The 26,479-nt window shown below is 43.7% G+C and overlaps 1 protein-coding gene across 10 annotated transcripts; it reads right to left on the reverse strand.

Annotated features, from left to right (window-relative positions):
- Positions 1 to 812: 812 nt before the first annotated feature.
- LOC127633713 (exocyst complex component 7) lies at positions 813 to 26,434 on the reverse strand. 10 transcript variants are annotated; one of them, XM_052112987.1, is made up of 22 exons: positions 26,267 to 26,434; positions 25,827 to 25,892; positions 25,202 to 25,386; positions 23,357 to 23,462; positions 23,051 to 23,273; positions 22,630 to 22,794; positions 22,415 to 22,426; positions 18,791 to 18,880; positions 18,255 to 18,317; positions 15,783 to 15,928; positions 13,453 to 13,605; positions 12,019 to 12,117; positions 9,250 to 9,312; positions 9,072 to 9,138; positions 6,806 to 6,844; positions 5,185 to 5,250; positions 4,929 to 5,049; positions 3,205 to 3,300; positions 3,060 to 3,123; positions 1,836 to 1,877; positions 1,521 to 1,654; positions 813 to 1,382 (listed from the first exon to the last, which is right to left on the reverse strand). In XM_052112987.1, exons 1-22 carry the CDS (start codon positions 26,324 to 26,326, stop codon positions 1,280 to 1,282), a joined length of 2,163 nt encoding a protein of 720 aa, XP_051968947.1. In that variant the 5' UTR covers positions 26,327 to 26,434; the 3' UTR covers positions 813 to 1,279. The 10 variants fall into 10 exon arrangements, with proteins under 10 accessions (XP_051968947.1, XP_051968948.1, XP_051968940.1 ...); XM_052112988.1 differs by lacking the exon at positions 18,255 to 18,317 and having other exon boundaries at positions 26,267 to 26,405; XM_052112980.1 differs by lacking the exon at positions 18,791 to 18,880 and having other exon boundaries at positions 814 to 1,382.
- Positions 26,435 to 26,479: the final 45 nt, after the last annotated feature.

Below are 26,479 nucleotides of genomic sequence, written 5' to 3' on the forward strand. Positions count from 1 at the left end.
TGTTGTACTGTGTTGCTCAGTGCCGCATCCACAGACGTTGCAGGACGTCCCGTCACTGGGTGATTGTTTAGGTGCAGGAATGCAAACAGTCTTCCCTGATCTAGACCCTTTATCACACGGACCATCAGAGCTGCGAATCTTCAACAATGCTAAAACAGGAGGTCTGGGTATCTCAGCGAGTACTGACGATGACCATCACACCGCTGGAGTCACGAGTTTGAATCCAGGACGTGCTGAGCGACTCCAGCCTGGTCTCCTAAGCAACCAAATTGGCCTGGTTGCTAGGGAGAGTAGAGTCACATGGGGTAACCTCCTCGTGGTCACTATAATGCAGTTCACTCTCAGTGGGGCTATTTTACAATTGTCTTGCAAATTTGAGACTATCTGGCCGTTATGAAGATCAATTTGTAATAGTTATACATACGAGGTATGTAGTAATGTTTGTGAAACACCCATGAATTTTAGCGTTAAATGATAATAAATTGCCTTGTGCTATTTTAAGCTAAATTAATACAATTTAAAATATGTTGAGATATAACTACGTACTTTCATGTCACGACAAGGAGCTTATTAGAGACTTTAATGCTGATTTTACAGCAAATTCCCCATATTTAATATGCAATTATTCACTATACAAAGTCTAAAAAAAACAGTTGCTATGGTAAAGAAGTGGGCGTGGCATATGCCGAAGTGGGGAGGCACGCCCTCCCCAATTGTTCACTACACATAGTCATCATAACGGTTGACAAATGAAGATCACCACCAAAATATAAAAGATAAACTGATTAAAACAGGAGAGTAGTCGGTAATATCATTACTACTTTAAATATAGACATTTATTTATTTTTAAATCGCCTTACATAACAGGAATAACCTCCCTAAGGAATGCTGTCTAGGTAGGCAGCTCACTAGGGTATAAAACACAGCCATAGTCGCAGAAATGCAGCACTCAAATATACATTTTATTTAAAGATGTACATAAATAATTGTGTATACAAAACAAAAACACCATGAATTTCCAATATTCAGGTAGTGTTTTACACCTTGTACTGACAAGTGCAATTAGCGAGACAACCCGACACAATCACGGCCAATCAGAGGACATCTGATGTGTAGTGTACTCTTATGAAGGCCAATGAGATTTCACCGTGGCCACAGCAAGTTATGACAAAAACCTGGATTTACATGGACCAGATATAGTGTTATGAAGCAAGGGGGGGAAACGCAGGATGCTTGTTGCCCAAGGAACCAGTTGCTATGGTAACGAAGTGGGCGTGGCCTATGCCGAAGTGTCAAAGAGCTTGTCGATCATCTCTTCCACCAGCTCAGGGGCGTATCGGTGATATTTCTCCGGGTTTTTGGTGAACGATATGTTGGCACATCTGTAGAGACAAACACAAGGTAGAAAATTCAATCCGTTAGTGGTGCTTGCCTGTGGCACAGCTTACCCCACTCTCACCATGCATCTATGCTTGTATATGTCGTGTGTGTGTGTGTGTGTGTGTGTATTAACGCATCACCTCTGCAGGAAGGCTTTATACGCTTCTGACACGACTCTCTTCTGCGCGTGTCTGATCGCATCACGCTGCTCTTTATCAGGAACCGCCCAACCCTTCTGAATCTTACACAGCTCTTCAAGACCATCGTTAAAACCCTGCAGAAACACACACACACACACACACACACACACACACACACACACACACACACACAGGCAGCTCCTGAAAACGCCAAACTCAACCCATCTGCTCATCGCAACTATGACAATTATGCTTCATACATACTACACACAAGAGCACACAAACAGTTTAAAGACGACGCTTGATCTGTAATACCTTAAACTTGTCCTTGATGATCTGCCGTTCTTTGTCTTTCAGCTGTTATTGGAAATAAATCACAATTGCATGAAGATCAATGGAATATATGATATATATGGCTACTGTCACTGTGTCTACACCATGTATTGTGGTATAAACCAATTCAACATGTTCACTTAAAAGAAAGATTTGCATCACTAATGCTCTCAATTTAATACAAAGTAAAAAATACATTTTTCTTTAGTGCAATGGCAATATAAAATCCAATTATTTTACCTTTGGGCGCCCGCGTCCTTCTGCATGGACATTCTGCTTTGTCTTCGCTATCCGCGTGGCATAATTAGATTTTAACTGACTGATCTCAGTTCAAAAGACTCTGGGATGTCAGTAAAGTGTGAAACTTTTGCCGCATCGAGTCATGTGACAAAACAACATGGCGCTGATCACAGCGGAGTCTTTAGGAGAAACACCAACATAACCACAACTGGTAAGAAACCAAATAAGTTTTCACATTGAAGCTCGTTTGTTTGTGTTTCAAGACTAGAGTCTCTGGTTTCATCCGATATGCTATTTTTACAATTTGAGCGAATTATCGTGAAACGGCACACTGTTAAACACAATGACCACTATAGTGGACAGTAGGACTCGTTTTTCATTAGAAATCCTATATTCATCATTTTCGCATTGAGAAAAACATCTTTCAGATGCTTTATAGGAGTTAGGATGAAGATAAAGTGAGGGGGGAGATGTACATCATACCGGGGGCCCCCCGGCCAGAGGCAACGGAGGGAGGAGGGCGGGACCGGGCTGGAACAATGCACATCCGGTCCCCAATCAGCCTGATGGGGGCGCGCGAAGGATAAAGCCGGCCGGGACGATGGTTCGAAAGAGAGAATTACAGGCATCTGCTCTGTGTGTTTATATTTTTGTGTTTTGACCCAAATATTATGATGTGAACAGAGACCAGCGGGGGCAGGGGAGAGGGAGGAAACAAACCCAAATTCGATCCAAGCACCCAAACTTTACGTAATTAACAAAACACTCATTTTTGTGTCAATTGTTCACGTATTGAATTGAACGCAACAATTTATGTAATAATGATTTTACAGATGATTTATATAGAAATGTACACATCAGGCCCCATGACTGTTTGATATTCAAAAATAACCCTAAATATTCTATGGGGACGTTTAGCTTTGATGCTTTAAGTGTTGACACTGTATGTACCACCCGTGTCCTTACCTTGGTTCCAGGCAGAAATGCTGGAATGTTCCGCTCAGTCAAATGTTCCGTGACCTTTATCCAGCTGTAGGGGAGTAAAGGTCAGAAAGTCATTCGTTCCTTCCTTACAGAAGCCTCATAAGAGTGTGTGTACAGGTGCATTTACCTGCGTTGGTAATTCTGAATCTCCTGTTCAATGAGCTCTCTGTATGAGCTCTCCACTTTCTTATGAGTCACAGCAACCAGCTGAATCAACTCCGACCTGTGCAAGACACACAATAAACATCAAACGGCATTCAAAACCCAAATCAGTCTTGAACTCACACGTTATTGGTTTGACTTGGCCTCACCAACTCACTGAAACACTGCTTTTAAATGTGCTGACAAACTAGAACCATTCCCTTTTCGTAATTTGCATATTTGCGATCAAACGATCATATTTAGAACCGGTAACAAGATCAAAAAGATCACATAGCCATGTATTATCTTTCTTTGGAAAGGTTGTGATTAGTAGAATACAACAATCAAATTTATTTCAACCAGTGGTCAAACTACAATTAGTTTTAAGTGTGAAAATCCACATGTATAGTAAACAGCTAAACAGTTTAGTCGTCACATTTTGGTTTATTACTTCATGAAGAATAAACATGATATCGATAATGGCATACCATAACTTCCAGCAGACGATTCTGAATCAAACAATCCCACACTCAATGCCATATGAAGTGTAGATCCTGAAATATGACTCAAAGACTCTCAACGACAGCTATCACTAATCGCTAATGCCTTAGCTTTAGCAAGGGTTTCTCAGGGATTAGTTCACTGAAACAAGTTCCATCGCATCATATACTGTATGTGTTAAATCATCGTTGTTGGATGTCTAGAGAGAGTTAGAATCCATATTTGGAAATACGCACGTGTCCCACTTGGGGTGAGCAGATCCAGTCCGCTCATACACAGACTGCGCACAAGGCGGCGCTCAAGGCACATTTTTGCCCATAAGGCACCCATGTGAGCTGATTTGTACAATTAGGCACTTAGTTGATATAACTTGGAAGTATTCTAATATTTTATTGAGATGTTTGCATTAACATTTCTCAGTTATTCCCTTTTAATGTCCAACAAAACACTGTGGTGCGTTCGCATACAACGCAATTCGAGCGTTTCGCGTGGCGCAATTACATACAAAGTCAATGCAAAGACGTGAATGCGCGGCACGCGGCGCAAATGAAGCGAATGTCATGAAGCGAAAACACTTATTCGCATGTTCGCGCGAGTTGAAATTTCCAACTCGAGTGAAATATCTGTATGACACGTTGTCGCGAAAGCCTATCAGCATTGAGATTGTCCGGATGTCACATATCGGCCATGGTTGATGGCGGAAAGATAAGTTGTCGTAGAAGCCCCTCCTCCTGCACTTTTCCGGAAGAGAAGAGGGAATACTCGTGGGTTTGCATTATTTTTCGCGTTGTATGTGAACGCACCATTAGAGTAAAGAAAGACCACCAGAGGTCAAAATGCAGTAACTTTCGATTCCTTTGTCATTTGAACACTTGACATGATGGGAAACAAAACAAACGTTTTTGTTTATTATTTACCTCCTAAAATGTATTATAAAAGAAAAACAACAAAAAAATTCCAAATCGACTTTTTCCACATTCCAGAGGGTTTTCAATCAAATGAAATTAACCCAACTTATGAGCATTTGCTTCCTGTTAAGACGTCCCAGAAGCTAAATCTTTCAAAAATGCCTCCAGGGGCAGATCAAACAAGAGGTTCAAGATACACATGCACAACACGTTAATGGCATCATTCAATAGAATCAACCCCAGAATTGTTAAATGCTTTCCTACTTCCATCCCCATCAACGAGAGAGTGAATATTACTCACTTCTCCAGAGATTTCAGGATGTAATTGTAGTTGTTATGAAGGAAAATTGCTCTCAGGGCCGGATCTTCATACACTTTTGCTTTGTTTGACAGATTCAGCTGCAGGTTTCCCAAGACTTTATCTACAAACACAGAGACACGTTTATGTAATTAATTTACAAATGAACAAAAATGTACAAACATTTACTTAAATGAAAAAGTGTACCTATCAACCATTGCATAAAATGTACGAAAAAATGTGTGTATGTGTATCTTACAGATATATGTGCTTAGAAGTCTTCGGCTGAACTCTGAACTGTAGCTGCTGGCAGATGAACTGCTTTCTGGAAACATATACAGTCCATGTACATTAACACATAGTACTCCCAACACTCAATGAGACTCAACAGGTCTCAGATCAGCTGAATTGGCACATTTCGACACCAATTAAAATCCATGTTTACAGCTGCTGTAGATTGCATACATCTTATTTCTCCCAATTTGGAAAGCCCAATTCCCACTACTTAGTAGGTCCTCGTGGTGGTGCGGTTACTCGCCTCAACCCGGCTGGCGGCGGAGGATGAGTCTCAGTTGCCTCCGCGTCTGCGACCGTCAATCCGCGCATCTGATCACGTGACTCGTTGTGCATGACACCACGGAGACTCACAGCGTGTGGAGGCTCATGCTACTCTCCACGATCCACACATAACTTACCACACGCCCCATTGAGAGCGAGAACCACTAATCACGACCACGAGGAGGTTACCCCATGTGACCCTACCCTCCCTAGCAACCGGGCCAATATGGTTGCTTAGGAGACTCACAGCATGTGGAGGCTCATGCTACTCTCCACGATCCACGCACAACTCACCACACGCCCCATTGAGAGCGAGAACCACTAATCACGACCACGAGGAGGTTACCCCATGTGACACTACGCTCCCTAGCAACCGGGCCAATATGGTTGCTTAGGAGACTCACAGCATGTGGAGGCTCATGCTACTCTCCACGATCCACGCACAACTCACCACACGCCCCATTGAGAGCGAGAACCACCAATCACGACCACGAGGAGGTTACCCCATGTGACTCTACCCTCCCTAGCAACCGGGCCAATTTGGTTGCTAAGGAGACCTGGCTGGAGTCGCTCAGCACGCCCTATACGTGTCAATACTCGCTGAGATACCCAGACCCCCAGATTGTATATATATATATGAACAATATAGACATGTTTTAGGTCTAAAGTTGGTTGCACGGACTACAATAATGATCCTTAGAACCAATAACATTTGATAAAACTCTCTGAATATTTGATGCAGTAAAAGGAATTCCTGGAATTGTAACACATTCAGAAACACCAGCATGTCTACGAAGGCAGTAAACATTCAGAAAAACAACATGAAATTAAAACTGACCCCATATATATATATATATATATATATACACACTTTTGTAATAAACGTCCCTGGTTGTTGAAGCATGAGTACAAGTACAAGTTTTGCACTAAAATGTCATTTTCACTCCACTGATGGTTAGGTTCAGGTTTTGGGTCAGAGTTAATAAAATATTCATTCCTGTTGACTGCATTACATCATATGCAACTAAAAAAACAACTCGCTTTTGTCGCCCCTCTGTGGACACACAGTGCTCATACATTCAACAACACTTCCAGCTGCGGCCACTGGGGGCAGTAGTTCAATTTCTGTTAGCACAGAACGAAACATTTCGATAAAAGATTATAAAAGCAAACACTTTATTTTTGTTTGGAATAACGATGCCGATATGCATGATGCATTACTGTATTCATTCATAAATAGGGTCAGTTTTGATTTTACGTTGACTTTAAACAAAGGAGCCTGAGCCAATAGTCCCACTGTATTCATCAGCGCGGGCTCTTACCTCGGGGGTCTAAAGGAATATTGTAAGTGTCCCCGAGTACTACAGGACAGAAGCAAAGCAGAAAACAGAGAGAGAGAGAGAGAGAGAGAGAGAGAGTCAAAGGGTAAGAAGTTAAAACAGTTTTGTTAGTGAAGAGCTTAAACAATAGTAGCCAGCCAGGATGGAAGAGAAAGATCACGTGACAGAGAGGCAGACAGGCGGAGGCGGGGTTTATGGATGAGTGGGAGGAGCTTTAGTTAGCATGCACTGCTGTGAAGGTGGAAACAGAGGAACTAAAAAGCAAAGTCTCATCTGCAGTGTCCTCAAAAATCCAATCTAACTGAATAAATTCAGCTCATGTAAGGCACTATGATTTAACTTTTAAATGGGTCAATCTCACAAAAATATACATTTTATTTTGCATAAAGAAACATTTAAGCAGTAATGCCGCTCCCTGTAGGGCACCAACTCCCTAGGGGGGCACCATCTTAACATAGGGGGGCACCAGAAATTCCAACGGCTGCCATTACTGGCACGTTATACATTATTCAAGGATCCGAAAACAGTTGCAGAACACAGATGATCGCTTCGTGCTCATATCACGCGAACCCCCACAAACACCCATTCAGATGATCGCTTCACGCTCATCTTATGTGAACACCCCCCCGTCCCGTCCACCTGGAACCAGAGATGTTGCAATGGGGTAGGCAAACCAGGCCCCAAGCTGGAAGTGGGCCCCCTCAAGGATGGCTGATTACACTGGACAACAGCAAAGACAACATGGAACCCCCTTAAATTATTTGATGGTACCAGACACAGTTATGACACGTCCGGAACCCCCCTAAAGGGGCCCCCATGCTACGAGCTCGCTGTGAAAAGTTTTGTAGTTTCAGAGTGGCGATTAAATGACGGACCATGAAGCGGATTTACACGTCCGGGCATATTAAAAGAAAACGAAAGGAAGAGGAAAAGGCCCTTTCTGCCCGGGGCCCCCAGAGTCTCTAGAAACGCCCCTGCCTGGAACTCTACGCAGGGCATCAATTTGGCCAGCGGCGGCCCTGCATTTAAGCATATTTTCCCCAAAGTACTCATTAGTGTCCCGGCCCAGTATGTTGTTGTAAGAGTTGCAATGCAGTCGAGAATTAATGATGGTCAAAAGAAAATATTATGTGCAGAATATCGCCATTTTAGGGGAAGAATTACTGTTATTTGGGGTGCTTTAGCAGGATGCCAAAACAAGGTACAGGAAGAAACAAAAGCATAAAAGATGGCTTTCAAGAATTGAGGTGGGACCAGGTATCCAAACCCACACCTGATCTCAGAACAATTCAAGGAACTTCAGGAGAACCCAGAGAAAGCCGATAAATGAGAAGGAGAAAAGGAAAGACAATGGGGTGAAGATGGGCATCTGTTTGTGTTATGAACATTAATGCCATACATCAAGAAATTAATTTCATCTTATTCTCTCCAACAAATGACATTAGTGTTGAGTTGTTAAAGACACAATGAAGCTTTAGATTAAATATGCCGTTTGACAACACACAATAATCAATTGAGAATTATCACAGACTGTCAGATTTATCATCTGGGTACAGATTAGACCTTTGATTTACAGGGTTCACATACTTTTTGACCAAAACAATTCCAGCTGCTTGTGATTACTGGATGCAAACTTTTCACAGCCTAGTTTAGTCACTATAGCAACTATATGTTTTCATAGCTTGAACCCCAAAATATTATGGGATTCAGGTTGGAACCCTGAATTTAAAGGTGCAGTATTATAACCCTTGTTATTAGTGACACCTGTGGCCGTTAAGTGAACTGCAGCAGCTACCTGTTGCTCGTGCACACACTCCATAGGGACGCGAGCGAGCATCCAAAACGATGAGGTAACGTACAAATAGGCTGAACGTGATTCACCGGCATCATGCTGACAGATGAGGTAGCATAATTAAAATTACACAGTTATGATTGTTTTACTACAAACTTTGAGACTGTATTTTATATTTGACTCTACAGAGCTGGAACATGGCTAAAACAGAGTGTGGATATCGGTCTGACTGTAGTTTGAAGTAATCACTTTTCTTTGCATTATACATTGACTGCATTTATACGATAGCCTATGACGCCGTTAGCTAGCTAGCTAGCTAGCTTTAGCAATAGCGGTTAGCTAAATTGGGTGGATGATAACTGCAGCTGTTTATAAAATAGACTGTACTGTCACGTACTGCACCTTTAAGAATAATCTGTGTTATTGTCTTCTTTTACAAGAGTATTTTAGTTTTACCCTGTGAGGCCAGCATCGCCCCGGCCGTTTCTTGGAAGTCCAACAGCTGCTGCAGGAAGAGGATCGCCTGAGAAAACAAATGATAAAACTGATCAAAGAGAGTGTTGTTGTTCAGAGATAACTAGATGTTGAATACATAACTAGCATTAGCATAAAATGGACAATAAATTGATCTGACGTTGCTCGTGAGCTCATGTACAGTTCCATCTTTCGGCATGTTGTATTCTTTATCTGGATCGTTCTGTTGGAGAAGAGAACATCACAATAATGTAACATAAAATAATCCAGATTCACTATTATAATGTCATAGTGCATAATAAGGAATCTGATTGCAATGTAATAACATCCAAATTGCATTATTTGTCATTCAGCAGATGCATTACACAAAGTATATGTTTAAATTATATTTACAACGGGAACAAGACCCTCGATAGAGGGGGGTGTGGTATAATAATTACATGCTAATAACAATGTTATTATCGTGTAACAAAGCATTAGTTGCATTATTTGTAATTTACAAGACGCTTTATACGAAGTTAACGTTGAAATTATATTTACAACAGGAACAAGACCCTCGAAAGATGGAGGTGTGGTACAATAATTACAATAAGTACAATATGTTGATCGTGTAACAACATCTTAGGTGCATTATGTGTCATTTAGCAGATGCTTTACACAATGTATACATTTATTATTTTTACAAAAGGAACAAAACCCTTGCTAGTATGGTGTGCTACAATAATTACAATGTAGTACCAATGTTATTATCATGTTATAACATGTTAGGTGCATTTTCACTTAGTAGCAGCTTTACATGAAGAATTTTTTTTTATTATATTTCCATTGACCCTTTGCACTACGTTTGGAAACAAAGATGACGTTCTCAAGGTGAATGCATACCTTGATGCTAGGGGTCAAACAACAAAAATCAAGTCAGGAATCTTGGTGTGTCTCTAGAGTCAGACCTCAGTTTCAGTAGTCATGTCAAAGCAATAACTAAATCAGCATACTATCATCTGAAAAATATTGCAAGAATTAGATGCTTTGTTTCCAGTCAAGACCTAGAGAAACTTGTGCATGCTTTCATCACCAGCAGGGTGGATTATTGTAATGTTCAGCTCATCCGAGTCAAAGTCCAGTCCGAGACCAGAGTAGGTCGAGTCTGAGTCCAGTCCGAGACCAGCTCATCAGAGTCTGAGTCCAGTCCGAGACCAGCTCATCGGAGTCTGAGTCCAGTCCAAGACCAGCTCATCAGAGTCCAGTCCGAGACCAGCTCATCAGAGTCTGAGTCCAGTCCGAGACCAGCTCATCAGAGTCCAGTCCGAGACCAGCTCATCAGAGTCTGAGTCCAGTCCGAGACCAGCTCATCGGAGTCTGAGTCCAGTCCGAGACCAGCTCATCAGAGTCCAGTCCGAGACCAGCTCATCAGAGTCTGAGTCCAGTCCGAGACCAGCTCATCAGAGTCCAGTCCGAGACCAGAGTAGGTCGAGTCTGAGTCCAGTCCAAGACCAGCTCATCAGAGTCTGAGTCCAGTCCGAGACCAGCTCATCGGAGTCCAGTCCGAGACCAGCTCATCAGAGTCTGAGTCCAGTCCGAGACCAGCTCATCAGAGTCTGAGTCCAGTCCGAGACCAGCTCATCGGAGTCTGAGTCCAGTCCGAGACCAGCTCATCAGAGTCCAGTCCGAGACCAGCTCATCAGAGTCTGAGTCCAGTCTGAGACCAGCTCATCAGAGTCCAGTCCGAGACCAGAGTAGGTCGAGTCTGAGTCCAGTCCGAGACCAGCTCATCAGAGTCTGAGCCTAGTCCGAGACCAGCTCATCGGAGTCTGAGTCCAGTCCGAGACCAGCTCATCGGAGTCCAGTCCGAGACCAGCTCATCGGAGTCCAGTCCGAGACCAGCTCATCAGAGTCTGAGTCCAGTCCGAGACCAGCTCATCAGAGTCCAGTCCGAGACCAGAGTAGGTCAAGTCTGAGTCCAGTCCGAGACCAGCTCATCAGAGTCTGAGTCCAGTCCGAGATCAGCTCATCGGAGTCTGAGTCCAGTCCGAGACCAGCTCATCGGAGTCTGAGTCCTGTCCGAGACTAGCTCATCAGAGTCCAGTCCGAGACCAGAGTAGGTAGAGTCTGAGTCCAGTCCGAGACCAGCTCATCCGAGTCTATTTCCAGTCCGAGACAGCTCATCGGAGTCTATTTTCAGTCCGAGACCAGCTCATCGGAGTCTATTTCCAGTCCGAGACCAGCTCATCGGAGTCTATTTCCAGTCCGAGACCAGCTCATCGGAGTCTATTTCCAGTCCGAGACCAGCTCATCCAAGTCTAAGTCCAGTCCGAGACCAGCTCATCGGAGTCTGAGTCCAGTCCGAGACCAGCTCATCAGAGTCCAGTCCGAGACCAGAGTAGGTAGAGTCTGAGTCCAGTCCGAGACCAGCTCATCGGAGTCTATTTCCAGTCCGAGACCAGCTCATCCAAGTCTAAGTCCAGTCCGAGACCAGAGTAGGTTGAGTGCATTAAATGTATAGTTTAAAGAACTATTGACTCTAGGCGCATACATCAAATAAACCTAATTTATTAATTCCTTAACCTATGTTGGTTGAACAATATTATCTGCTGAGAATATAAATTAAATAAATGACATGTTCTAGGTTAAGTGAACAAATTGGTATTACAATTAAGACATGTCAGTGAAAAACGTAAACTTAAAGTGAATAATTAAAGGTTTAAAGTGCCTATGCGGCTCAGCATGGCAATGCAAACTACCAGCTTCTGTATACTATTATATCCCATTGAAGTCAAGTAAACATTTCTGCTTTACAAAATACAGTATTACTGTTCTATAACTAAAACGGGCCTAAAACAAACAATAATGTATTAAATATGACAATGTTTACACAGAAAACCATGAAAATATGGTCTTGGACTACTGGTAATGTATCTCAATGCATTTCTACCTTTATGCTGTCAGCAAACTCCTCTAGCGCTTTAGCTCCAATAGTCTCCATGGAGGTGATGAGAGCTGGGAGTTTGTTCTTGGTGCTGGCAGCAGTTCCCTGCAACACAACACAGGACAACATCATTAGAAAGTCAATCATGACACACTGTCACGAGCACCAAACATCTCCCCAGTTCAGTGTTAGCTCAAATAAAGATACGTAAAGCCGTTAGTCAAAAGTGTGCAATTTTACAATAGTTAAGAACACTGAAACATTATACTGTGGTGAAATAAGATAAAAATAGAGGTAGAGTGATATATCGGTTTTACCGATTAATCGGTGCCGATAGTCGCTTTTTGAAAATATTGTTATCGGCAAAAATCGAAGGCGAATGTTGCCGATTTTTTCAGCATTTTGCCATTTCAAAATAAGAGTCCTGGGTGTGTTTCGGGCTTGTTTATATTTACAAATCCAGTGTTGTGCAACCAAATCTTAATTTGAATTATTTTTGGGATTTTGGTTGAACAATAAACTGCATCTGGGATATTCTTCTTCTTCTTCTTATTATTATTTAGTACTCTTTTGGGGCTTTTCCAGTGCACAGTACAACTCAACTCCGGCTTTTTGGGGGTTTTCCACTGTGGATAGTATCTGGTACCCGGTACTTTTTTTAGTGCCACCTCGTCGAGGTTCCAAGCGAGCAGAGACGATACTAAATGTGATGTCAAAACCCTGCAGATCACTGATTGGTCAAAGAGAATCGTCACTATCAGAGTCACACGGGACATCAACCTGCTAGCTTTAAAGTTAGCAACAGCGATAGCAGAATCATTTGTTCACGCGACTTTCCGATTGTAAAAATAAATGGCTGTGCGCAAAACCACGCCGTTGTCAATAAGTGCAGATGGTCCTCTCGTTAGCGACGAACAAATTAATAAAGTCTCTCAGGAAGTGTCTCAGCTGTTGGCCGCACACGGCTACCACCGGACCTCCCAACAGTGCAGGGAAAAGTTAAATAATACTTATGCGTGACTACAGAACCATCAAGGAAATGTGGAAGTGGTTCGACCAAACGGACGCTATCTAGACCGGCGAGCAATGGGACGGAGAGTGTTGTTGGAGTCCACGATGGAGGATGGTACATTTGTTACATTGTATATATACATTAATAAATAAAATTGGAGTGGTGTGAAACTTAAGTAGAGAGATAACTGGGCACAAACGGCTACGATGCTAAATTTCAGATATTGCCTGAGTTTCATCGGAGGCTGAAGATCATCGCAAAGGCGATTAATTGGCTGTTCTTCTAAGTAGCCACCCCATCATAGACTTCAGTTTACGATCATTTCAAAAAGGTCAAATTAACATGATATTAAATAACAAAAAACCGTATGAGTCCAAATGCATAACATCCAAATGATATCCTGTTTTACTCGTTATTTTTCTCTCTACCTGTAGTGTGACGTCAAAGTCCGGTTTGGTTTGTTTGAGGTGGCGCAGAATGGGGAATATAGTGAGGACAGCAGAATAATCATGTCTCACAATGGCTCTACGTGCCGCCGAGACGATATTATCACCCTCCAACATCAAGTTATCCAACGCCTCCTGCAAAGACACAACATACAAAATACAAATAAAGACTCCATGAAATCAAAATTGCAGATTTATTTAGACTATGTCTGGACACTTTGAGGTCATCTATTTATCAGCATCCTCAAAAACTGAGAAACACATACTGTAATAATATATCCAAAAATATGCATGACATTATATTCAATACATGGGATGGGTGTGGGGGGTAACTTACACCAGATGACATATTTGGTGGACAAAAGTGTTTTTAAATATTTTAAAAGAAAAATAAATAACAATTAAATGTATTTTTATATACTAGTCCTGCCAACATTTCTTTTTCAGGAATTTCACTTTTTAATGAGACTTTGACAAATTTTTTGCTTTGTAAAATGAGCGAAGACTCTCACCTTTGTGTTCACTTGATTTCGATCCATCTTTAACTCACAAAAAACAAACTCTTTCTTCTTTATAGAGTTGATTATCAACGATTTTCTTCCCCATAAGATCCACACGTGACTCATATTATAATTCACTGTCACAAGCGATCACTACAAACTAAATCTAGCTGCAGCGAGCGTGCGCCAGTGATGAGCGTCTCCGCGCCAGTGACGAGCGTCTCCGCGCCAGTGTCAGAGGCAGTGACGAGCGTCTCCGCGCCAGTGATGAGCGTCTCCGCACCAGTGTCAGAGGCAGTGACGAGCGTCTCCGCGCCAGTGATGAGCGTCTCCGCGCCAGTGACGAGCGTCTCCGCGCCAGTGACGAGCGTCTCCGCGCCAGTGTCCGAGGCAGTGACGAGCGTCTCCGCGCCAGTGTCCGAGGCAGTGACGAGCGTCTCCGCGCCAGTGACGAGCGTCTCCGCGCCAGTATCAGAGGCAGTGACGAGCTCTCCGCACCAGTGTCCGAGGCAGTGATGAGCATCTCCGCGCCAGTGACGAGCGTCTCCACGCCAGTGTCCGAGGCAGTGATGAGCGTCTCCTTGCCAGTGTCTGAGACAGTGACGAGCGTCTCCGCGCCAGTGTCCGTGGCAGTGAAGATCGTTTCCGCGCCAGTGACTAGTGTCTCCGCGCCACCGAGGAGCGCCTCCGCGCCAGTGTCCGCGCCAGTGACGAGCGTCTCCGTGCCAGTGTCCGAGGCAGTGACGAGCGTCTCCGCGCCAGTGTCCGAGGCAGTGACGAGCGTCTCCGCGCCAGTGACGAGCGTCTCCGCGCCAGTATCAGAGGCAGTGAGGAGCGTCTCCTTGCCAGTATCAGAGGCAGTGACGAGCTCTCCGCACCAGTGTCCGAGGCAGTGATGAGCATCTCCGCGCCAGTGACGAGCGTCTCCACGCCAGTGTCCGAGGCAGTGACGAGCGTCTCCGTGCCAGTGTCCGAGGCAGTGACGAGCATCTCCGTGCCAGTGTCCGTGGCAGTGAAGAGCGTTTCCGCGCCAGTGACTAGTGTCTCCGCGCCACCGAGGAGCGCCTCCGCGCCAGTGTCCGCGCCAGTGACGAGCGTCTCCGTGCCAGTGTCTGAGGCAGTGACGAGCGTCTCCGCGCCAGTGTCCGAGGCAGTGATGAGCGTCTCCGCGCCAGTGTCCGTGACGAGCGTTTCCGCGCCAGTGTCCGCGACAGTGACTAGTGTCTCCGCGCCAGCGAGGAGCGCCTCCGCGCTAGTGATGAGCATCTCCGCGCCAGTGATGAGCATCTCCGCGCCAGTGATGAGCGTCTCCGCGTGGGACAGTGTATCAGCCGGGAGAAGTTGTTATATGAGTCGTGCTGTTCAATGCACAGACAACTGCCAGTTTCGGAGTTTGTTCTAATTTATACCGAAATTAACAAAATAAAGCACTTATATAGCACTTTTTTAACCTTAGCGGTATTCAAAGGGCTTTACACTGTGACACATTCACCCATTCACACCAATGACGGCAGAGCTGCCATGCAAGGCGACAGACAGATAGAGAAAATGACAGACAGACAGACAGATACATACTCAAACATATGTCAAACAACATTCATCAAGAATGAGAATGTCTCTTCTTCTTCTTAAATTATACCACTGGTCACCATTGTGAATAAAAGTTTATTGGCTGTTTAAAAACAAAAGATATGAGGCCTTTAATGTGTCCTGCCCAAACTTGTACACACAGGAAACTCATCAAGCCATTTCATGTGTTTTGTAAACAAAATATAATAAACGCATTAACAAAAAGAGGAGACCAGAACTGACCTGTATGAGCGAGTCAAAGGTCTTCTTCTGGTGATGTTCTGGAATAATCTCGCCCAGTAAGGCGTACTCGCTCTGCGCTAGCTTCACAAATGCGCTGATACAGTGGATGTATGAATCGATCTCAATGTCCAGGACATCATCTTTCCCTAAGATACACACATAAACACATCTGTGAGACGACAGTAAAGAAACCTCTTGACATACATCTGATGAGATTGCCGTATTTGTTTAGGACCTTGAATGGTTCACAGTTACGTCTTTCAGCTTTTAGATTTGGCATTGTTGCAGAAATACTTTATAATCAACATTAAATCAAAATGTACACTATTTACTTTCTTAAAGGAGACCTATTATGCCCCTTTTTACAAGATGTAATATAAGTCTCGTGTGTGTCTCTTTAAATGCAAATGAGCTGATGCTCCCCACCCCCTTTCCGGAAGAGGGCTGTGCCTTTACAGCTTGCGCTAAAGTGCAAAATATAAAGTGCGATACTTTCATTTTCAGGATATAAAGCTGGAACATGAACAGTTGGTCTGATCCATGCTTGTATATTGACACTCATTGACAAACAGTCCGGTGTAAAATGATTTGCACAAACATAAACACATTTTTGTATGTTTTGTGGCACATTTCCTTCAAGAACAAAACTTGTCCACTGTGTCTTCAGCGGCTCTGATGTCGGGAGTACATGAAGACTCTTATGTTCATTGTTCTTCTCACTGTATCTGCTCTAGGACTGTGTGTGTCAATCACTCAGGGGAGGAGCTATGATAATAGGGCGGAGTCAGTCACCAGTTGTGGGCGTGGCCTGCTCTAACGTGACGTCACTTTAGAGCAGAACGGAAAAGGGTTCATTTTGACACTGTTTTTGATTAACAGAAATATAAGAAAGAGGACTAGGTGGACTTTTATCATTGTAGGCTCGTTGTGTACACACACGGCCGACTCACATTTATATACAAACACCATGTAAATGTGTAATTTGCATAATAGGTCCCCTTATTTGCATAATAGGCTCCTCGGCCACCAACACGCTCGCATAACTTTCACATTCGCACATTCTGTGTGCTTAAGTGTTTTTTCATGGTTATTGAATTGTATTAAGACTGTTGTTTGATGTCGTTTTTAAACTAAATGTTTATCCAAAGTTTCTTTTTCTCTTATTTGTTTTCAGGGTTGACGAATGTAACATAACAGCCCCAAAACTAATGTTTCCAAAGGGAACCAATAAAGTGTCTCCCAGTTGCTGATACTCAAACCATTTTAACCAGATGCCATTGTTTAACAATTGTTGCCCCAAAGAGTAAATGGACACTTAAGAACGACAGCACAAGCACACCTTGAGCAAATGGTGAAGCAATAGATATTCTCCACAAAAAAAGAGAGAGAGGGTACTGTGACACTTTCTGGTGATTAAAAATGAGAGGAACAAGTCCGTAATTAATGTGATGACTTTATATATCCACCAAAAAAAATAAATCACTGCCATACCAGCTGATTAAAAGTCCATCCATCTTCAACCGTTTATCCGAAGTCGGGTCGCGGGGGCAGCAGCTCCAGCAGGGGACCCCAAACTTCCTTATCCCGAGCCACATTAACCAGCTCTGACTGGGGGACCCCGAGGCGTTCCCAGGCCAGTGTGGAGATGTAATCTCTCCACCTAGTCCTGGGTCTTCCCCGAGGCCTCCTCCCAGCTGGACGTGCCTGAAACACCTCCCTAGGGAGGCGCCCCGCGGGCATCCTTACCAGATGCCCAAACCACCTCAACTGACTCCTTTCGACGCTCTACTCCGAGCTCCTCACGGATGACTGGGAGAAGGGAGAAGCCCGCCACCCTTCTGAGGAAGCCCATTTCGACCACTTGTACTCATGACCTAGTTCTTTCATTCATGACCCAGCCTTCATGACCATAGGTGAGGGTAGGAACGAAAATTGACCGGTAGATCGAGAGCTTTGCCTTCTGGCTCAACTCTCTTTTCGTGACAACGGTGCGATGGAGCGAGTGCAATACCGCCCCGCTGCCCCGATTCTCCGGCCAACCTCCCACTCCATTGTCCCCTCACTCGTGAACAAGACCCCGAGGTACTTGAACTCCTTCACTTGGGGCAATACCTCCTTCCGTACCTGAGTACGCACTCCATCCGTTTCCTGCTGAAAATCTGCTTCACCGATTGAAAGTCATTAAGCAAAATTGTCACCTGAGAAAAGCACCAGCAAACGACAGCTGCTTTGATATTTTGTTATCTAATGCAAAGGCACTAACGCATTTTTAAATGTCACATAAGTGTCCAAGAAAATTTTGGGGTAACTGTATATTTGAAAAGTGTAAGTTTCCCTCTTTAATTGTTAAGAACTGATTACACTGCTGTTCAATGAACGGACAGAATCAAGTCTGGAATGGAAAGAATTCAATTTAATGCAATATCTTGAATTACAGAGTAACTGTTATTAAATCTTTGAGGTGAGACTTACCTGTAGCCGCCCCATGCTTGTCATCAGACAGGTGCTTAACCCCACGTAGGTCATGATCGAAACCTGATTAGTTAGGATATAGTCAAATGTCCCGGGTCACTTTTACCCAAAAAGAAATGGTTTTGAACAAGCTCACCCCACCCACAAAGCAAAGGAAGCGCTTACACACACCGAGCAGTGCAGCCGAGTGTGTTTTAACCACAGTGCCGGATGTTAGTGGAGTTTCGAAGTGGATTGAATAAACCAAGCAAAACCCAAAAGACGTTTGGAGAAAAACCGATGTCACAACAGTTTGTCCACAGGAGTAGATGGCATGACCACACCCATATTCCAGGCCTTTCCTTATGCTGCATTTCACTAAATGTCCCACATCCAACTTATTCAATGGAACGCAGCATAAGCGCACTGTTAATCATCATCGCGTTGAAGCGAATAAGACTAACAGCAGCGTACGGCACGGTGGTTTGGCCCCGCTGAGGATTAAACTGTTGTGACTCATGCAGAAGAAAGCAGAAAGAGAAGACAGCCTGCGTTACCTTCCAGAGGAGTGAGGTTAGAACCCTTTTTCCCATCCAGGCCATGCTGAGAGTACTGTTTAAGCAGGTTCTGAGCCTTACGGATCGTGCCTGCGGCCATCAACACCCAAAGAGAGAGAAGGGGGGGATAGATGTAGGGTATTTCAAAAGGGAAACAGAGGAAGAGACCGAAAAGGTGTCAGAAAAGGTGTTCTGAAACACTGTTCACCCGACACCAGAGAACCGCTTCAAATCCAGAGCCCTTCGAGACTACAGCTGAGCACCACACCGCTGAGACCACATTCACACAAACACAAAGTCCAAAATGAATCCTCGCCAAGTATCAAATGCACAGCTTTGGGTACCAGATGGCCAGTACCTTTTATTAGGATCTGCTACATAATACAAGGTTTAAAGTGTCATTTCTGCACCACTAGCGCCACCAAACGGAATTGCAAAAATGAGGATTGTTTTCAAACACGTTTCCCCCCCCAAATGACTCAATGTTGCGGTGTCAGTCTGGTTTTTGATCCATGTACGAATGGCTTACTTATAGCTGTCTCTGAACATTTTGGTGCCTTGATCCCGCCAATAAAAATGGTAATTCTGACACCCCGTTTACACCAGATGCGAGCAGCATGTCAAGTCAAAAGCCTATATTTCCCATTCTTATCGATGACATTGTATACACTTCGCATTGAGAAATAAATTCGCAATTAAAAGATATAAAGTCGCAATAGATCTAGGCTGCAATCACATTTACGAGACAAAGCCGCAGTTGCAAGACATTAAGTTGCAATTATGAAAAATGAAGCCACAACGATGAAATACAAAGTGGCAATTGCCATAAATAAAGCAGCAATTATGAGAAATAAAACTGCAACTGCAACATACTGAATAAAGTCTCAATCACACGATATTAAGTCAGAATTACCTTTATTTATTTTTTCAAGGCACCATACGATATTACGTGGGGATAGGAGGAAATATTTGTATGTGATGCTGCGAGTGACACAATAACATGTGAGTAACGTGTGAGGAAAAACAGCTTAAAAAATATTTTGACTGTCACAATTGAATTATTGTTAATGTAATTAAAGCAAAATACAGTTTCATGGCTGGTTAGAAATATTTACGGCATTTGCAAGTGAGGCAAAATATTTATTTTGGACCCTGGATGCACACACACACATGCACGCACGCGCACCTGCATGCACATGCATGCACACGCACGCACGCGCACCTGCATGCATGCACACACGCATGCATGCTCGCACGCACACACGTACGCATGCACGCACGTACGCACGCATGCACGCACGCACACACGTACGCATGCACGCACGTACGCACGCATGCACGCACGCACACACGTACGCATGCACGCACGCACGTACGCACGCATGCACGCGCGCACGCACATGCATGCACACACGCACATGCATGCACGCACACACGCACATGCATGCACGCACACACGCACGCATGCACACACACACGCACGCATGCACGCACACACACACGCACGCATGCACGCACACACGCACGCACGCACGCACACACGCACGCACGCACGCACGCACGCACACACATGCACACACACACTACAGAACACTTGCAGTGCATGCGAACACCACAAACACAAAAATAACATCACAATACTTCAAACACAGTTAGGATAAAAAACAGCTTGTTATTCCATCACAGCTAATAAACTGTAGCATTGTCATTTACAGAGATGTTTTATACAAATAAAAAAAAAAAAAGCATCAGCCACTGCCAAGCATCACATTAGCATTTCGACAAGCCAATCTAAAGCCTATTTAACAAAACATTTACAAGGAGCACCGTTAAAATATATGAGACAGTAATCATGCAGCTAAAACAAAGGCTAGTCTCATAAAGGGGTCATATCATAAATGTATCCATTTTTTTTGTTTTTACTACTGTACCTTTAAGACTTCTATATGTAAATGAGCTCTGTTATAACTGATGCTGAACACTAAACAGATGTTGACGTGAATGTGCGCGGACATGTGACTGCCCACGTGGTTATGGTCATTTTATTTTTGTGTTTAAATGTATTTTTATTATATGACCCCTTTAAAAATCAGTTAATGAGCAGTAGGCATTTTCTTCAGCAGTATTTCATTTAGTTAACATCACAAAGACACTGACAGTCTGTTAGTGAGGGCAGAACAGTCACAGTGCCCCCGTGTGGTGGCACAAGCATGCAGTGTGTGTGTGTGTGTGTGTGTGTGTGTGTGTTTATGAGTTAGCGGGGTTAGCGACTGTATTGAGGGTTAGTGGAAAACAAAGAGCTTCCTTTCTTACTGTCGACTGCACTCACTACACAATACAATGCTGTTAGCTGACAAAACTCCCCCACCACACAAAGAAGTTAACACAACACTGCAACATGTTCAACACTGACTCACAGCACTCAATAACAGAATACTGTCTCTTTAAGACACTCCGATGCACCTCATGGGTTTTCTGACACTTAGTAAAGCGTTCCTGTACTGACCTGCTCTGCAGTGTTTGTATGTGCTTGTATGTGCTTTATAAAAGTCTAGATGTGTGTGCCCAAGTGTGTGTGTGTATGTGTGTGTACCTGAATGCATTTGTGTACAAAGGCCAATTTACACAGAGCGTCATTCACGAAACTTGTGCAGAAACAATTCCTGTGTAAATAGTTGGTAAAACCAACAAATTTGGCTTACTTTTAATCAATTATTTACATAGAAAATGTATGTAAAACTGGTTTTACAAACAATTGACAAAAAATTTAATACAACGGTTTATGTAAAAATGGTTGAGTAGAGGGTGGAGCCGGGTCGAGATTCTGCACACCCGGCCCCTAATCAGGCTAATCAAGCCTCCGAGAGGGATAAAGGCCGACTGGAGACGACAGTGCGACAGAGAGAGAGATTTACGGGCAGCTGTCTGACACTTTTGTGTGTTTGTCTTTTTGTTTCAGTTTTATATTAAACTATTATTTATATTATCAAGCCAGTTCCCGCCGCCTCTTTCCATTGATCCCTTTACACTGGTGCCGAAATCTGGGAAGGAGGAGGGATGCGCCTTAGTGGAGTTCTCGCCGCTACAATCCACCCCAAAGGAGCAGCCGTGGCCATCCGCCGGAGGAACGGAGGAGACCGTCCGCCTGGAAGCGGAGGAACGGGCGCCGACCGCGAGGGGAGGAGGGGCTCCCAACCAACCACCTGGAGCGGTTACCGCAGCCAGAGGCGGGGGAGACCCCTACCATCCAGCAAAAACGCAGCGGGGCGTTCCGTCAGCCAGGGGCCGGAGGACTGCCTCCGATCCGCCCGGGGAGGCGTGGCTGACGTCCATTAGAGGTTGGAGGAGTGGCCGAGGACCAAGCTACGGCGTATTGGAGAACGGGCGAGTAAGTGATTTTTTTTTCTCTCTCTCTCTCTCTCTCGCTCGCTCGCTCGCTCTCCTCTTTCTACCACTTATTTGCATCAAGTGTGAATAGGCCTTTCGTGCACATACAGCCGCCTGCTCTATTGCATGTATATGCATGCGTATGCATGTATGAACGTGAGTGTTGTGGAATGGGAAGCTATGACTCTACATATGTAAGCAAGCTCTGGACACGTCACACTAAAGCTGAAACTTTACCTGGGATGTAGACTGACATCATGAAACACGAGTGAAACAGGAGACAAGAGAGGAGACTTTAGTGAGAACACACTGGGAGAAAGAGGAGAGGAGATCTCTCAACAGGAAATGAGGTCATGAATGTCAGATGTCTCTGATTGTAATCCGTCAGCACCACCAGGAAACCCGTGAACCCAAAGGGATGCGAGTGATGTCAGGGGTTAAAGGTCACTGACCTGGTCTTTTCGGGGCCTTCTTGGTGGGCGTCTCCTTGCGTTTGGCCTGTACGGCGGGGGAGTGAATGGCGGACGTGGCGCTGTTCTTACGGAAATGCTCCTTCAAACCCTTAATGGACCGATCCAGCTGACTGGACCGGACCTGAAAGTACACATTCATGAAATCTGCAGAGAAACAAACAAACATGTGTCAGGAGTTATGGCTCATATGCATTAATTAAAAAAACGTATTAGTCAGCATGATGTCGGTGAATCACGTTCAGTCTCTTTGCACGTTACGTCATTGTTTCGGTCAATGCTTACGATGCACGAGCGCGAGTATGAGCAACAGGCCGCTGGCTGCAGTTCACTTAACGGCCACAGGTGTCACTAATAGCAGTAATTCATCAACATCAAAATCAACATGAACTTAACAATCAACCTTGGTTGCGTCCGTACTCCACCAGCCAGGCAGAGATGCAGATGATGTCCTGCAGAACGGCTTCAGGCAGGTGCTCCAGCATAACGTCCTCCTGCACCTCCATGTCCTCGTCTCCTCCAATCGCGTCCAGGATGAGGATGGGCGGCACTGGCTTACTGTACCGCATCAACAAACTACGAAACTCCGCCTCCAGGAGCTCCTTCCCCTTCTCAAACCGAGCTTTCTGCAACACAACAGCCCTCACTGAGGAACACTCTAAATAAAATGAGGGATTATGATAGTTTGGGAGACGTGGATGAGACATACGACTGTGTTGAGTTCTGGACTGTCGGGATTGTTGTCCTGAAAATACTCCACGGCTTTCTGGATCTTTGCAATGCAAGCCAGATATTCGTCCAGTCGCCCTGCAGGACTGAATGTTATGGTGGGTCAAGACAAAAGCTCTCATATCATATCATGATAGCAAGATATTGCAATTTTGAATTTAATTGCGATATTACATTTACACATTTGGCAGACGTTTGTATCCAAAGCGACTTACAGTGCACTTATTATAGGGACAATCCCCCCCGGAGCAACCTGGAGTTAAGTGTCTTACTCAAGGACACAATGGTGGTGACTGTGGGGGTCAAACCAGCAACCTCCTGATTACCAGTTATGTGCTTTAGCCCACTACGCCGCATATCCCATGTTTTTCCTTGTTCACAAATTTGACATTCATTAACGCATTTCAGTGCCAAAAACACATTTCTGGAGGAGAAATCTAATTTTAAAAGTAAATCACCAGACTTGCCGATTAATTAACCAAACACAATTAATCGCATATTTCAATATTTGCGGAGACAGCCCCCCCCCCCTCAAAATAAAGAGAATTCAATATAATCAATACATAATAATACCAAATATTCCAAATACTTATAATATATTCTGATATTCCGATTTTCGCACGACGTGTTGTTACACGCTGTGCTATTTTTAATTGTTGATTTATGTACATGTGCGTCAGCCGGACGTTTTTGAAGCGCCTCGCTGGTTTTCTGACGATGCGTCATGTTTAAAGAAGCTGATATTTAGAAAATCGCAAGATCCCTGCGTTCTGTTGTGCATAGTCAAGCGGTCAAGAACGTGTTCTGCGCTGCTTGTGAGTTTTATTTAGGCGTGCTTACTGCCCCCTGCTGACTTGGCTCGTGAAAACATGTACTCGAATTGGTACCAAAATATGTACTTTTATAATGGAATTAACATATGGGTCAGGAGGCATGAGTCATTTAGTAATTTTTTGTATAATTAATGCATTAAATCGACCTGGAGTTAAGTGTCTTGCTCAAGGACACAATGGTGGTGGCAGTGGGGCTTGAACCAGCAACCTTCTGATTACCAGTTATGTGCTTAGACCACTACACCACCACCACTGAAATATAGTCCATTTAAAGTGACAGTTCACCCAAAAATGAAAATTCTCTCATTATTAACTCACCCTCAAGGTGTCCCAGGTGTGTATGACTTTCTTTCTTCAGCAGAACACATTGGAAGAAAAATAGAAAAATATCTCAGCTCAGAAGGTCCTTAACATGCAAGTGAATGGTGACCAGACTTTTAAAGATCCCGAAATCACAGACAGAGAGCATAAACATCATCCAAACGACTCCAGCGGTTAAATGAATGTCTTCTAAAATGATCAATATTCAAGTACTTTTTTTAAACTCTAAATAATGCTTCCGGTCAGAAGCGGTACATGCGTGTCACGTAATCGCACTGGCATTTGAACATGTAACACTAGAAACGGTGTGATCTCCACCCCCTCGTGAAGCTTGCCAGAAGTAATTAAATATTGATCTTTTTTGCACCAAAAGTGATCGTGTCACTTTACAAGACATTCATTTAACCGCTGGAGTCGTTTGGATGACGTTTATGCCGACTGTCTGTTCTTTTTGGAGCTTCTAAAGTCTGGTCACCATCCACTTGCATTATAAGGACCGACTGAGCGGAGATATTTTTCTGTTTTTCTTCAAATGTGTTCTGCAGAAGAAAGCAAGTCATCATGAGGGTGAGTAAATAATGAGAGAATTTTCATTTTTGGGTGAACTATGCCTTTAAATGGACCTGGCCGAAATACTACAAAATAAGAGTCCCAGGGGAGCTGGTACTCACCCTTCCCGGATGATTTTGTCGGTGTCCTTGGCGACATGGTAATAGCTGATCACGTGATCCATACAGGAGAGAGTTTTATCCACATTCTCCTGCAGTCGCTGCAGATTCTCTGTCTGTTTGTGAACCGGAATGATGGAATTCTCCAGCTGCATTAAACGGCTCTCAAATGAGGACAGGATGGACACCTTCAAGGAATACAAAACAATCACTCAATCATTTAATCACTGCATTTCTACAAAAGAATAGAACTTTAATGCATTGCTAACTAATCAGACTGATCTTTAATTGAACAGTTCACCCAAAAAGATTCGAGACCTGTTGTGGCGAGGAAATTAGCAGTGAATAAGGACTTCTATTTTGGTATGTTCTCCACAAAAAGCTATCATCTGAATTCAGAAGACTTAGAATATAGCGCATGAGATGTATGGACGACTTTTATGGTGCTTTGTGTCCTTTTTTTGGAGCTTGACTATGAACTGCCAACAAAAAGTTCTCCTTTTGTGTTCCCATTAACAAAACATAACAGCAAACCGATTTAGAACAACATAAAGGTGAGTAAACATTGACAGAATTTTCCTTTTAGCCCACTTTGACCATCCATAGATAAAAATAGCTCATATCTCACCATTCCTTTAGTGAGCTGATCACTCTTCTCCAGACTTTCCCAGATAAAAGACAGTGTTTCCTGTTCCTGTAGACGAGGGACATTTAACAGCAATACAACTCATGATATGTGCATTCTGTAATGTTTAGTAAACTGTACAGTTATCATCAGTATGTCATAGAATGATGTTCTGTTGTTGTTGTTACGCCGGCAAGTGACGCGACACATTAGTTTGGAGTGTGTTTAGAACGTTTGACGTAAGAGGCCAGAGACGCGTTCCATCAGCTCTTCTGTTACAATATAACAATATAACACTGTTACATTCTGACACAATGATTCTAAAACTGTATCCGATGTAATGTAACATTGTATCACTCTCTGTGACAGATGAATGACATCCACAGAAGATCACGGAATTTCTCAGGATGTTATTATTAAGTCTTCCTGTCTTACTAAAGTACCTGTTTGAGTTTTTCTTCAATCTCCCGCTTCCGAGCGGACGCGTCTTCGGTCGGGATCATCCTGACGCGCAGGAATATGATGGAAATTATATCTGAATCCGTCCGAATCAATGCAACATTTGATACAATAATTATCAAACTTCAATGTGAAGGCAGCGAAAAAAAAACAACACACATTTAAAGATGGCCGCGAATCACATCATTTATAAAATA

The sequence above is a fragment of the Xyrauchen texanus genome, chromosome 40 (genome assembly GCF_025860055.1).
Source record: "Xyrauchen texanus isolate HMW12.3.18 chromosome 40, RBS_HiC_50CHRs, whole genome shotgun sequence".
In the NCBI taxonomy this organism is placed as follows: Eukaryota; Metazoa; Chordata; class Actinopteri; order Cypriniformes; family Catostomidae; genus Xyrauchen; species Xyrauchen texanus.

What these genes read in the sequence shown, in the direction of transcription:
- LOC127633713 (XM_052112987.1), bottom strand. Translation starts at nt 26,326, where the DNA reads ATGATCCCGACCGAAGACGCGTCCGCTCGGAAGCGGGAGATTGAAGAA. An exon ending in GTCCAGAACTCAACACAGTC is followed by an intron (nt 23,274 to 23,356) that starts GTATGTCTCATC and finishes GTTGTGTTGCAG; the next exon opens with AAAGCTCGGTTTGAGAAGGG. An exon ending in TACATGAGCTCACGAGCAAC is followed by an intron (nt 9,139 to 9,249) that starts GTCAGATCAATT and finishes TTGTTTTCTCAG; the next exon opens with GCGATCCTCTTCCTGCAGCA.